General features: G+C 45.0%; 1 protein-coding gene across 2 annotated transcripts in view; it reads right to left on the reverse strand.

Moving 5' to 3' along the window:
• The window catches only part of SCN4A (sodium voltage-gated channel alpha subunit 4), a 176,224-nt gene that overhangs the window by 84,413 nt on the left and 76,734 nt on the right, over positions 1-15,077 (reverse strand). For both annotated transcript variants that reach the window (XM_029572321.1, XM_029572322.1), the window contains exons 6-9: positions 10,236-10,327; positions 6,623-6,913; positions 1,730-1,793; positions 837-978 (exon numbers count right to left, since the gene is read on the reverse strand). In XM_029572321.1, the coding sequence (XP_029428181.1) occupies positions 837-978; positions 1,730-1,793; positions 6,623-6,913; positions 10,236-10,327 (589 nt within the window). The remainder of the gene's footprint in view (positions 1-836; positions 979-1,729; positions 1,794-6,622; positions 6,914-10,235; positions 10,328-15,077) is intronic.

Consider the following 15,077-nt stretch of genomic DNA (forward strand, 5'->3'; position numbering starts at 1 on the left):
CAGACATTCACCACTCTCTCCGAGAAGAAATATTTCCTGAAATTGTATCTCACTGTTGAGATGTTCGTCTATGAACTATAGTAAGAATGCCTTATAGAGAGATTGTGTTAGTCCGTCTGTCCGTCTGTGACCTCGTATCACAGGCAAAATGACGGGAGGTAGGATGTTGTGCTTTGGTGAGGTTTGAGAGTGTGGTGTGGTACTTGGAGTGACTTAAGCTTCACACTGGTCTGGCAGACAATGTCATGTCTATAAGAAAGCTATTCCCACACCTTTTGCATTTTGTGAGTTGGACACTGCTTTTGGGTTGGACTTTTACAGTAAAACAGTTATAAAAACTGTGCCAGGGGGTCTAATGATTATTCAGTCCTTTACTGCTTGCAGACCATGGTTTCTAGTTTCTGGTATTGCACTCATCTAGTACAGGGTTTTAAACCCAGTCCTTCAATATCACTCCCCCCCCCCCCCCCCCAGCATGATTTAGATTTGCATACAATGGAGGCAGTGCATGCAAATCTGTCATGCATAATCATTGTGGATATCCTGAAAAGCAGACTGGCTATGAAAACCCCTGGTCTAATATTTAAAGGAGACAGTACACATGCAGATCAGTAATTATACTGTGATAGAACTGATAAACGTGTGGTATCCCACCCTTCATGTGTAGCTTTAAAATTGTAATGGTTATCAGTAATTAGCCTCCATTTCCTCATCTTATCATATCCTATTCTAACAGATTCCTAGTCTATCTATTATAAAGAGGGAGCCCTGACCCTCCCCTCCCCCCCCCCCCCCCCCCCCCCCCCGAATGCCTTGCCTGCAGAATGGCTACTCACCAGCTGGAAGAGGTTCTCCCAGAAGTCCTGGGTCATGAGACGGAAGAGGGCCAGGAAGGCCCAGTTGAAGGAGTCGTAACTGGTGTAGCCATAGTTTGGGTTCCGGCCAGCTTTTATGCAAATAAAACCTTCTGGACACTTCCTGCCAGGGAAAGACAGAAGGAAGCACATCTTTTATATGAGGACAAGTTTAGGCTGCAAGCCTAATGCAAATTCATTGGCCACTACTGCTACATAACTACTGCTAATAGGTGCAGCGTATAAACGTTTGCCCTCTGGGGCTGTACAGAAATACCAAGTGACCTAGGTTCTGAAGGGGATGCAATGGCCAATCCTGGGTTTTCTTTCACCATCTCCATGCACTGTGACATTTGCAGTCTCTGTTTCTGCTGTATAACATCAGCACTATGGCTGAGATATGGGAGTGGGGATGTGTGTGAGAGAACAGGGTTAATATCTCCCTGATGAGAGCCAGATGGGAAGAAAGAAAGAGACTGTGCATGGTAGCTCTCTAATGAGAGATAGGAAGGAGTGAAGAGGCAGAACGTGCCATGATGGTTCCCTGATAAATGCTGGAGAGGAAGGTGGGAGGAGACAGGCTTTGCATGATGGTTCTCCGATGAGAATCAGATGTGAAGAAGTAAGGAGACAGAGGTCATACATGATGGATCCTTGGTAACAGTCAGGTGTGGAGGGGCTCAGGTTGTCCCTGATGACAGTCAGATAGGGATAAGTTGATAATTTCTTTATGAGATCTAAATGGGAAGGAGTAAGGAGGAGATAGCAGCTGTGCACAAGGGCTCCCTGATGAGAGCCAGCTGGGAAGGTGTGATAGAGGCAGCCCATGTGATGGGGCTAGATCTCAGTGTCACAGTAATGCCATTATTACTCACCCAGCATCACTGCTGTTCCCACATAGAAGAGCATCGTTCGATCCCTCCAGGTAGTAGTGATTCACTTCACATTTCAAAAAAGAGGAAAGAAAAGCAAAAGACTGAGTGCAGATTCCTTCCTGCAGCAGGAGATCAAAAGACCCTTCCTGAGACCCTCTTCTCCTCCACACCAAGGGAGATTGGAGAAGCCAATCTCCCTTGGCACTGCCTCATACGGGCAAGCAACTAATGAAATAAGGACTGGAGGGGAGGTCTTTCTGTGTATCTGAGGCCATGATGGCAGGGATGTGACTGACCAGAGCAGCAGATAACTTTAGGTGCCGCAGGAGCCCTTTTCCTATATTCAAGTATTAATAATAATTTGGATGCATCTTATCTTTCATCTAAGTATGATTGCAAAGCACTTTGCAAATGAATTCTTCAGAAATAAATGCAGTCACTCCTGGTGTGCATGGCCTGAACCCCACATTGCACAGAAGGAGAGGAGGAGAAAGGATATTATACCTTATTATTAGCTGATTTTTAGCTGCAAAAAGTGAAGTAAAGTGACATAGAGAGTCTATGCAGGCAGTAGAATTGAGGCACAGGGGATATTGGGGAGGGGCAAACTCTGAGTAACCCTTGTGGGTGCAAAGCATGCAGGAGCTTCTCTGTGCACATTTTGCAGCTAATTTTCAAAGGGAAACTACATGAAATGAGCATGGAGTGAGGGTGCTAAAAGTGTCCATCTGCTTTCACCTATTTGCATGTGTGGCTTGGGGGAGAGGGGGTGTACTTTGGCAAATGCCAACTACTCACAGTGTTTTACTTCCCTGACTTAAACACATCCAAAGGGTCACCTCTTCCCCCCCCCCCCCCCCCCACTTATTAAATACACTTCAAAGTATAATGAGTTGTGAACCCCATGCATGTTTTCATCCATTCTGAGGCAGGGAGATCTTCAGGCAGGCTAATTTAGCCAGGGCAAATCGCTATTTACAATTGTCCTTATGGTGAGCTGCTCCAGGTCGCACACTGGGGAGTCAGTGACAGAGCAGGGTTTTGAACTCATGTGGCAGGGCTTTTCCTCACTCAGAGCAGGCCACTAGATTTTCCCACTCCCGAGAGACTGAAGGTGAAGATGGGCTCGCTGATCCTGTCTGCTACCAGGGCTCTGTCTCTGCTGTAGTACACATCCTTAGGACTTAAAACTAATGACACTCACTTCTCCTACAGCAAATATAAAATTCTGTGTCATAGCCACTTTAGCTTAGACTTTTCCCCAATCTGTGCCTTTGGAAAAAAAAGTATTTTTTTTAGGGGAAAATGAGAAGAAGGCGGCATATTTGAAGCCAGTATGGATATACATAGAAAATCTTGAGAGAGCACCAGACGGGATGGACCCCAGGAGGTACCACTGGTTCACAAATGTATGACACCTGTATCAAACACTTAAAAAGCACATGTATTAGTAAACAGTAGAAAATCTTCATTTTCTATTACAGGAAACAGCAGCAGGCTGTCATGCTTTAGCATGCATGGAAGCAATGTGAGCACCCTAAGCGGGCAAATATTGCCTGCATACACATAACGCGAGAAAGCTAAACTTGCGGCAGGTCTGCAGAATAAGAGATCGATGCAATAAAGTGAGCCCAGCCTAGCGCACAGGTTAATGAGCAGTTAGATGCATGTTTTGGATGCACATCCACAGTCTCCAATGCAATAAGGGGATCAGCGCCTCCAAAACATGCGTTCAAACAAAGGCGTGGCTAATAGCACTCACCACATGTAAATTCCATGTAGATGAGGCGATTAGCTATTACTCTGCGATGCAAAAAATCGCTATGAACACAAGGCACATTTTTAACCTGTCAGATTTTACGCTTCCCCTGGAGCAGGCGTAAAGTCTTGCCACACGTCAAGGGGTCTACTTAAAAACATAAAATACTGCTTTTCCGTGGTTCTTTCTACCTAGAATCATTGCAATACAAGCAGGAGGAACCACAGAAAGCAGCATCCTGAAAAAAAAAGGCTCAAGGGAAAAAAAAACATTCTGGGTGCACGATACACATGCACAATATATACACTCCAGGCCGTGTATATTGTTTGTGGGTGTTTATTGTACTGTTAAATTCGTTGTCTCGGAATAAAATGGATGCTAATAAACTGAGAGTTTGTTTTGCTAACCGGCACACAGCCAAACTCCTGGGTGCCTGATGCCAAGGATGCGCTAGGGCGCACAATTTATCCCTAGCGTGTCCGTTTTAGCGTGGCCACTCATTTACATATTGCATCAGACACCCAGGAGAGCTGTATGTACGCGCATTAAAAAACAGGATCCCAGTTTGGATGCACGTTTTTTACACGCACTTTATTGCATCGACCTGTTAAGCCTTTTAGGAGTTTAAGAACATGTTCAAGGTACTTGTCCCTGATGGAGCACAGCTACAGACGTAACTGCTTAGACAGAAACACTTGTGCACATGGGGGGTGGGGGGTGGGATGGAGACTTGTGGTATCGCTAATGCACACGGAAATAGAAAACAGTGTTTCTAGATTGCAGCCACAAACTCTGCCCATGAACGAGTTTCTGGATTTTGGGGTGGAGATCAGCACAAGAATTGAGACTCTCCGACTCCCTCTCTGCACATTCAGGTGAAAGCAATGTCAGGCCTTTTATTTATTTATTTTATTTATTTAGAATTTTTTTATTTACCGACATCCGTTTGCACATCGTATCGGTTTACAAATAACGTGGAACTTTTTAGGCATAGCCTTTACATGGAACAAAAACTATATGATAAAAGGAACAATAACTATCTGACAAAGTATAAGAGAGAAATTAACTAGGTACAGATTAACTAGATACAGGGTTTTAAAATTGTAGGTACAGGAATATAAAATGTAAAGAGATACACTATGTAAAATTATTAGAGTTTAAAATGAAGTTAGAATATACAATGTTTTTGAGGATGAAAATTGCGCGGGGAGTTAAGAGTGATTAAGGAAGGGGCTTGGTTATAAGGTTAAAAGAGGCTGAGGGTAGGGGAAATCAGGATACTGAATAAGAGGGAGATATTTACACAAAGATCAAAGGCATATAGTAAATACACAAATTAAAATACTGAATAGGAAGGGAGATATTTACACAAAGTTCAAGGGCATAGAGTAAATACACAAATTAAGGAATATCAGATCATGTGGGAGAATTTCAGCATATTATTCACAGTTATTCGGTAATTTTACTACACACATTTCAGAAATTAGTCACAAAGGTGGGTAGAATCTGACGGATAGGCCTGTAGGAACAGCCAGGTTTTTAGGTTTTTTTTTAAATTTAGGTGTGGATGTTTCAGTGCGTAAGTCTGGAGGCAGGGAGTTCCAAAGGGTGGGGCCAGCCAGAGAAAATGCTCTGTTCATTGTGGAAATGAGTTTAGTAGATTTGATCGAGGGAGTGCGGAGTGTTACTTGAAGGGTGGGACAAGTTGGTCTTGTGGAGGTGCGTGGAAGGAGAGGAGGGCTGATCCAGTGGGAGTTTTCATTTATGATACTTTTATGAATGAGGGATAAGGTTTTGAATAGGATTCACGATTGTATTGGTAGCCAATGTAGCTCAATAAGAGTTGGTATAATATGGTCTCTTTTTTTTAGAATTTGTAAGGATACGTGCTGAGGCGTTCTGTAAGAGTTGTAAAGGTCTGGTATAGGTAGCAGGGAGGCCAAGAAGGAGAGCATTACAGTAGTCTATTTTGGAAAAAATAATAGACTGTAGTACTGTGCGAAAGTCAGTGAAATATAGCAGAGGTCTGAGTTTTTTTAATTGTTTGTAACTTGAAGTAGCAGTCACTTAGGATAGATTTAATAAAGGGTTTAAGGGTGAGCTGGTTGTCAATCAGAACACCCAGGCTTCGGGTGTGGGTGGGGAAGGTGGTGGATGAGTAAGAAAGGGGAATAGAGGGTGATGGACGTTTGGTGGAGATGATGAGGAGTTCAGTTTTTTTGAGGGTTGAGAGCAAGATGCATGTCGGTGAGTAGTTGATTGATAGAAGTGAGGCATGATTCCCAGTTTTGGAGAGTGGTTTGAAGAGATCCTCACCATCTTGGACAATGTCCCCGTCCCCCCCGTCCCCCTTGTTTTTTTTAACAAGCACATGGCTCCATGTGCTGCAGAGTAATTCTGTAAGGAATCACATTGGAAGAGAGTTGCATGTTGTCCTGACAAAATTAAAAGAGGTTAACAAGAAACCAGCAAAGTGGATCAGTAGAGATGATAATTTTCCCCAAGCATTGGCGGCTACTGAAGTGACTGACATCTCTTCCTTGACTGGCACTGCCATCGCCCAAGGAGGGGACATGCAAAGCCCCAAAAGCATTAAATGTTTATTAAGTTTGTAAAGATTGCCTTTCTACCCAAGAACTTTTACAGCTTTCTTTTCAGTAATTCTAAAAAATCTGCTGGCCCATTGTTGACTTTGGAAATTTATAAACTCTATGAGGAAAAGTTCGTAAGGGATCTAGGGGTCAAGATCTAGGGCAGAGTGGGTAAATACAGCTGCTCCATTCTACAGTTTGACTATTTAGCCACTGTTAAAGCAGGCATTTTCGGGGGGGGGGGGGGGGGGGGCCTTGATTCAGTGAGAGAAAGATATACCTAAAATTGAATTTTCAATTCTACATGTATCGTTTCTCCCCCACTGGAGTCCCAGCTGTGCAGAGCGCGCACATGTACCTTATGGCAATTTCTTTTTTAAAACTGGCTGAAGGTATGTGGGTACAGAAGTACCGTGTACAATTGCTGACACCCAAAATTTGCCACCTGACTGTCAAGAAATAGGGGAAAATGATGTATACTGCTAAGTATAATTCTGCTACATGCAGGCGTGGAAGCAGGTTTCCACTGTGCGCGTGGTTTACCTTCATCATTCAGGTAGGCGGCCTTGTCAAATGTGTAATTACTGTAGCCAGTTGCGTTGTCATCGCCATCGTACAGAGTAGAATTGGCCATCATGTCATAATCATACATGAGCATGTCTCCGTGCAGCGTGTGGTTGGGCGGCGGCCACCTCACACACTTTTGGCGCAGATTCCCCATGAACAGCTGGAGCCCGATAAGTGCAAAAACAGCGAGACAGAAGATGGTGAGGATCATCACATCAGCCAGCTTCTTCACGGACTGTATCAGAGCTCCAACAATCGTCTTCAAGCCTAGTCAGAGAAGAGTATACATGGTACATGGTGTGCGATACAGACCAGCACGGGCATGAATTCTGCGATGTGAACTGGCAGAGATAACATAATGAAGGCGGGAACAGATTCCACAGTATAGACCAGCACTAGTGCAGCAATTTAGGCAAGCACAGATTCTACAATATAGATCAACATGGATTCTGGAAGACTGACAAAGATTCCATTATATGGCCTGACACATATCATGAGATATGGACTGGCAGAGACTGTACAGTATGGTCCAGCAGAGGTACCAAATGTGGACTAGCTCAGTTTCCACAATGTGGACCATAACTAATTCCATGACATGATCTAGACCCATATTCTGTGATATGGACCATTGCTGACTCTGCAGTGTTTCCTCTCTTCTTTCTACCCATTTCTGGGTGTGGAGGGTTGGATGGTCATGGTCCTACCTCAGTGTCTATGACTTTTTCTTGTCAGAATACTGCAAAGTTTTGCCAATGCCTTCTGTAGCTCTCAGTACCTGGAGTTGCCTTAACCAAGTACTGACCTTACTAAACTTCTAAGATCTATAGTGAGGTTGGGGCTCTCCGAGGCCAGCGTTGCTGAAGGGTCTGCAGTGCTTACTCTCACAAGGTCCACAAAACAAACCAATACAGATCTTGATATACTGACAGTCACAAATTCTACAACCTGCATGGTATCTGGGTCCTCTTGATCCTTGGATGTGCTAATCTCCTCCCATGGCTTTCAGTACCATCTTTATGCTGATGATTCCCATATCTCCCTGTGCACCAAATATTCACCAAGAATTCACTCCCAAATCAGATATTTTCCCCCCCCCCCCCCCCATCTTAAGCTTAACTTTGTATCTTTCTTCCCAAACCCACTTCTTCATTGTCCTTTCTTTTTTTTTTCTGTGTCTGTGGATAACACTCATCCTCCCAGCTGTCTCAGTTCATAACCTTGGAGTCGTCTTCAGCTCCTCTTTCTCTCTCTGCACACATCCAAAACACTGATAAAACATGTTTCTTTTGATATAACATCAACAAAATCCATCCCTTCCTTACTGAATACACTTCCAAAACCCTTATCCATGCCCTTATCACTTTTGACCAGTCCTGACCCTAGGGGGATGCAGGACTCAGGATGAGTCAGAATGGGGTCTTCTGAAAGATTGAAGTGTGGGGAAAATAGGGGTGGTGGTGGTGGTGGAGGATAAGGAAGGGAGTGTCCACCTGAGACTGAGAAGAAGGGGGAGCTTGTCCAGGCATCGGACACCGGACCACTGCTGTTTTCCCCATCACGCATGCAAGGCACTGCAGTCCTGAATACAATACCCCTAAACAGCCATCACTTTCCCTCAAACCCCTCCCCCCCCCCACGTCCTGCCAGCACTCTCTTCAGCCCTCCCCCCCCCAGATCCCAGCCAGCTCTGTCTCTCCCTCCCCCCAGATCTCAGTTACCATTCTCTCACTCCCGGGCCCTTGTCAGCACTCTCCCCACAAATCCCAACCAGCACAATTCCCCTTAGACCCCAGCCAGCAATCTTCTCCTCCCAGGCTGTCACTGCTAAATGATTCATAATACTGCACCTTCTGGCCTGCAATGGCAGATGACACCACCCCCCTCCTCGGATGCTAGTGAGTGCCTCTTCTCTCCGACTCACCACGTATCAGCCTGCACGTGGGAAGATGATGTCCTCTTTCCTCTATGCGGGCTGCCTGGACCCCTCTTTTTTGCCATTGTGGGGGTCCTCCCCCAAAGTGTGTGGCCTGGGGGAATTGCCCCAATTCGTCCCCCATCCCAACGATGATTCTGCCTCCTCATAGGTTTTTTTCTGCGCCATCTTTCTCTGCTGCAGTCTAATCATAATTCAGCCATGTGACGTTACCTTCCTCCAGTGCCTTTCAACGCTGTCATTCCACAAATCACTGCATTGGTTCCCCATACAGTTCAAGCTTCTCCAACTCAATTTCAATTGCATTCACCCTGCCACTCCTCAGTACCGCTCCATCTCTTCTAACTCTTCCTCCTCCAACTCTTCTCCTTATGACCTTCATTTATCAAGCAAACCTCTCTTATCTGTGCCCTTCTCCTCTATCACCAACTCCCTATTCCACACTTTCCACTTATTTAAAAACATGTTTATACCGTTTTCTCCATGGATTGTTTGATGTCATGCTCCCTCTCTGGCCATATTCAAATCCCTCCTAAAAATTCACCTTTTTAAGGCTGTTTTTTTAAGTCTGAAACTCTGCCTTTCCTTGATCATAGCCTTGTTAATTTTAACTATACATTTCCTGCAGCCTCTTATTTGTCTGTGTGTCTTGATTAGATTATAAGCTCCCTGGAGCAGGGACTGTCTCATATACTGTATGTATCCTTATAGTGCTGCATACAACTCTGAAAAGTAGTAGAAGTAGCGCTCCGTGATATCGAGAGCATGCAGCATGAACCATCTCAGATTCTACAATAGATGCAACAACATGGGCACCACATCTACTGCTGCAAGGGCCGGCAGAGATTCCTCCAGAGAGAACCTCCTCTTCACTTTCCAAACAGACAGACATACAGATGCACAGCAGGAGACAAGTACGTGGCAATAACAAAGCACTAGAGGGCACATGTACACGGCAATAACAAAGAAAGACCACGTACGCACAACAATACCGAAGCACAAGCAACAACCCTGCTTGAAAGAATACCAGCACCAGAAATAATACATGAGAAGGGGCCTGTATACATACTAATAATAATGAATGAGAGGATACAATCACAGAGCAATAATAATGTATGAGAGGCCATAAAAAACCCAGCAACAACACACTCCAGAGCATATGCATACAGCAATAAACATAGCACTAGAGAAGGGTTAAAACAGTGGTTCCCAACCCTGTCCTGGGGACCCCCCAGCCAGTCAGGTTTTCAGGATATCCACAATGAATATGCATGAGAGAAAATTTGCATGTTATGGAGGCAGGACATGCAAATTCATTGTGGATATCCTGAAAACCTGACTGGCTGGGGGGTCCCCAGGACAGGTTGGGAACCACTGGGTTAAAAGGTTATAATCTCAAACACCGCTCTAAAGAATGATACAGAGCTGTTCCTGACTTCAGCAGATCTGATTAATTTGCCCAGCCTTATCAGCAGGAAACTCCCTAGCTTTGGAGGTGGAGTTTTGAATGGCGAGACCCATGCCTTCCATCTTATGGATCCATGTCAGACAACCTGGTCTTGCATTGCTGCTGACATCACAGTATCAGAGTTTGAACATGGAGAGTTAAGAGCATGTGCCAAGCCAGTGCTTGAGTGAGAAGTGGGCTTACAGTACCTGGGATCACAGTGATCGTCTTCAGTGCGCGCAGGACACGGAACGTTCGGAGTGCAGAGACATTGCCCAGATCCACAAACTCGGTGATGTAGCTGAGAAGAGAGAGGCGAGAAGGTCAGAGGTTAGCTCCCACTGCAAACTTCAATCTCAGGCACATACACCAGGCACCCAGATCTGCAGGGAGGGGGACAACCCCCTTTCTCACCACCATGGATGCACGAGAGATAGATAGCAGGTGAACCTGAATTGGTGAGATGGCGTTCTGCTCTTCTTCCCATGTAACAAGGCGATTCATGCAGAGCAGGCAGAAGTTATCTCTAAATGAGGCCAAGCAATGAGTATTAATTGCATATATAAAAGCAGCATCGTTCACTTGTATAGTCTCTACCAGTCCCACAGACGGGTATCACCCTACAGCTACTGTTCTAAATAGATCTGTCTAGTGCTTTCAACCAAACAGGACGCAAATGCAAGCTTCAAATGCAATATTTCTTTCTGTATACAATTATTTCAGGTTTTATATTTTTACATATTCAGAGAATAAAAAAGCGCACTCTTTATTTTGATGCAAAAATGTTCTGTTTTTGAAAATTTCCTGGGGCCATTCTTCAGCTGTCCATGCTGCATTCATGCTTTATGAGTATCAGCATGAAGCCTGCACAAGGCTCTGATGAAGATCCACACTTTATCTGTGTTGAATTCATGCTATGCATGTATCAGTGTGGTGCCTGCATGGGACTCTGATGAACATCCATTTCTCATCTGTCTGTGCTGTATTCATACATGGCACATATCATTCTGATGCCAAAGGGGGCGGGGATCTGAGGAAGATCTGCTCGTCAGCTCTTTGTGCTGTATTCATGCATTGCACGCATTAGTGGGATGCCTGTATGCTGGGATCTGAAGAAGATGTGCTGTTTGGCTGTCCAGGCTGTATTCATGCTTTAGACCAATGAGAGTGATGCTTGCATAAGGGATCTGCTGACAACTGGCACAACAGCATCCCCCAATTTTCTCAAATTCACAATCCTGGGAGCAGCCCAGAAGACGGCATTTTCAAAAACTTCAAACCGTAATATCTCCTCAGGTGTGAAATGAAAACCCAGCACTTCTGCCTCCTTTTAATTCATGAGGCTATTTTGTGTCCTAGAAACAGGAATTCCCATTCGCTCCAACACCAAGAAGAATATTATTTCCATTATAATAAAAGCAACGTTGTTCCTTCTTTTCTTTGGAAGCTTTCAGGCATTTCTTGCCAGGCTGTCTCCCCCCCCGGAGGCATCCACACGCACAGCTCTGAGGCAGGCTGAGGTCCCCTTTGGATGAAATTTCCAGCACAGCTGTTGAGATGGAGCGGAAGCACCCACACATGTTAATCCAGAGATGAGCTGTGGGTCTCAAGAGCCCAGGGGCCAGTGCTTCCGTTTGCAACCATCCTCCACCCCCAGCTCCTCGGGCCTTCTCAGTGCAATACTTAAAGTCACAGAAAATCGTAACAATGCAAACATAAAAGGGAACTTTAGGAATGTTCCACTTCTGGCCTTTGAGAGAAGGAGAAACAGAATACAAATTGCATTTGAATTTCACCATTTTTCTCCCCCAGTCTTTGCATTGTCACTATGGCCTCGCGCTGTTCACCTCCTTGTGTAGCGGGGATGTGTGGATGTACGGGAGCTGTGCAGCCGCGTTGATGATGAGGGTCATTCAGGGGAGCGAGGTCTTCTTTTTTTTTGGCCAGCTGCTGGAAGGAGGAAGCGGTGCCATGGCTGAAAGCCCCGGGCGGTGAGCTGCAATGTGAAAGGGACTTGAAGAGGACAGGGGTGGGAGAGGGTGCAGTGGCAGAGGAGGCATCATGAGGGCTGCATGAGAGAGGGGAAGCAGTGACACTTAAGGCATACCGGATCCGCAGCTTTCCTCTCTGTCTCTTACACACACACACACACAAACCCACACAGATGCACAAGCAGATTCCCTCTCTGTAACTGACACACACATTCTCTCGCTCTATCTTAGCTCCTTTATGGATGAGCCCAGCACTCTCCCCTCTATCCCCAAACCTGACCTCACCACTTTTCCCCTTCTCTGACCTCAGCACACTGTCCCTGCCCCTTCCCCTGCCTCCTTCCTCCCTATCCCCTACTTTCCACGATAGTGCTCTCCCCTTGGCTATGCATGGGCACACAGGGCTAGTGCAAGGAACTTCACTTAAAAGAAAAGAGCCCTCTCTCCAGCTCCTTCCTTCCCAGGCAGGGAACAGAAAGGGAGATGGTGGGGCTGAGGTTGGAGTAGGACTGAACAGACAAGATGAGAACCGCTTTGCTCCCTAGCTCAGCCTCTCTATTATTCTTGCTCTCCCTTTCCCTCCTGTCCTGCAGGACAGGAGTTTGGAGGTGATAGAACAGAGCAAAGAAAGGAAGAACTACTCTGCTTCCTATCCCAGCCTCTCTTCTCTCTTCTCCCCCCTCCCCCCCATCCCAGGCAATCTACAGGGAAAAAGACGGAAGGGTTCAGATTTCCTAGGTATGTGCACACACCATGAGCAGCAGAAGCAATGATTATTGGTGGTGACACCCAGCTGGTTAGCACCCTCCAACAGCCTGATGCCTGGCGAGTGGGTGGCTGCTGCCACCTTTCTCAGTGCCACTGTGTTAATCACAATGCCACAACACCTGCACCGAGTGCATCAGTCATCCCCACAGAAACTTGTTCAGCCCATCTGTTTCTAGCGCAGGGGTAGGCAAATGTTTTGTTTTTACTCATTGGGCTAAATTTGCAGTCATTTTATGTACCTAAACACTTGTTTTATGTGCACAAATAGCTGTCACAAAATAGCCCAGGACTCTGTGTACATAAAAGTACACGTGTAATTCAGTTACACGCACACTTTAAGGCAAACAAAGTTGGAACTTCTGTGCATACTTTTTGATTTAAAGAAGTATGCATGTAAAGTACACCCTCCGAAGAAGGCTGTGTAAAAAAGAGTTTTGCCCACCCCTTTCTTAGACCCTTAGGATTTGCTACACAGCAGCTAGTGTGACATAAAAACGAAAAGATTTTGCCTCTCCCCTACTCTGGCCAATGTTTGCTGCTTCCCCATGGCTGCCCATTTTTGTGGAGGAGGAAGTGAGAAGTAGCAAGAGTGGGCTGCAGGGGGGAGCTTGGATGAGTGCTCCCACTGCTAATCAGCTGTTCCAGAGCTAGCAGTGTGAGACAGCCATGGCTTCAGTGAGTGGCAGTGCTGCTGCGTTCAGGTCGGGAATGAGAGAGAGACAGTGCTGGGAGCATCCTTGCCAGCCCCCGCCACTATCTGGGTTCATGCAAACAGCAGCGAACGCTCGAAGAGTCAGGATGCAGGTGAGATATGGTGCCACCATGTTCCTCCAAGGCCATCCCTGGCTCCTGCTGACATCATCAGCCAAAGTCCAAAGTGTTGGTGTTTTATGATGCCCGCTCATCATTGGGCTTTTTTCTGTTGAGGTCTGCAAGAGCTACTCCTGAGGGAATTCTGCACAAAAAAAATTAAAAATTCTGCGCACAAAAGCTTAAAATTCTGCAACATTCTGCAAACTTTATATTGGTCAAAATAACACAATTTACATGAAAGTCTTTAAGTAATGTGCCAGAAAGACTCTCTACAAAAGTTACATGCAGTGATAACAGCGAAATATAAATCTCTCAAAAAACTGCTGTAGCATCACAATTTTAACAACAAGAATTCTGAGTCACCTCATGAGAGAAAATTTTTTTTTGAATCACCAGACCTCATAAACCAGCATAATTAGTAATGCTAAGTTAGCATAAATTGTATTTGCCCACGTTTATAATCATAGGTCATAGTTGTATATATTTTTTTATGCTTCCGTGAGAGTAAAAATTGTCGCTTATTGGTGATAAAAATATAGTAATTTTGCTTGTTCTTTTTTAAGTCACATTGACATGAACTTAACTTAAGTGAAGAAACGCCATGTTCTTCAGATGAGGCTAGCATGGAAAAAGCTTTTTCCATGCTAGCCTCATCTGAAGAACATGAGGCTAGCATGGAAACATGAGGCTAGCATGGAAAAAGCTTTTTCCATGCTAGCCTCATCTGAAGAACATGGCGTTTCTTCACTTAAGTTAAGTTCATGTCAATGTGACTTAAAAAAGAACAAGCAAAATTACTATATTTTTATCACCAATAAGCGACAATTTTTACTCTCACGGAAGCATAAAAAAATATATACAACTATGACCTATGATTATAAACGTGGGCAAATACAATTTATGCTAACTTAGCATTACTAATTATGCCGGTTTATGAGGTCTGGTGATTCAAAAAAAAATTTTCTCTCACTTGAGGTGACTCAGAATTCTTGTTGTTAAAATTGTGATGCTACAGCAGTTTTTTGAGAGTCTTTAAGTAATTACATTTTAAATTAATACAGAAAAAAGTTATTACTTAAAGATGCAGAATTTTAAATATTTTGAGCTGAATTTCCCTAGAAATTCACTGTAAGAGTGTCCTTTCCACTCTTTCTCCCTACTCCCCTGGTCACTTTGCCCTCTCAGGCTCCAACTCCTCCACCTGCCAGTATCTCTCCCCTCCATCTCTAGGTTCAACCCCTTCCACTCTATCTCCACTCCCAGAGTTTGACCCTGTTCTCAGTACTGCCCCTCACACAGGCTCCCTCTGTCCCTTCCTCTCTCACACACACATGCTCCCTTTCTCTAGTGCACACATACACACCCTCATACAGGCTCCCTCTCTCTTGTATGCACACTCTCACAAGCTCTCTCTCACGCATACACCCTCACACAGGCTACCTATGTCTCTCTCTCACGCACTCCTTCACACTGGCTCTC

The sequence above is a fragment of the Rhinatrema bivittatum genome, chromosome 12 (genome assembly GCF_901001135.1).
Source record: "Rhinatrema bivittatum chromosome 12, aRhiBiv1.1, whole genome shotgun sequence".
In the NCBI taxonomy this organism is placed as follows: Eukaryota; Metazoa; Chordata; class Amphibia; order Gymnophiona; family Rhinatrematidae; genus Rhinatrema; species Rhinatrema bivittatum.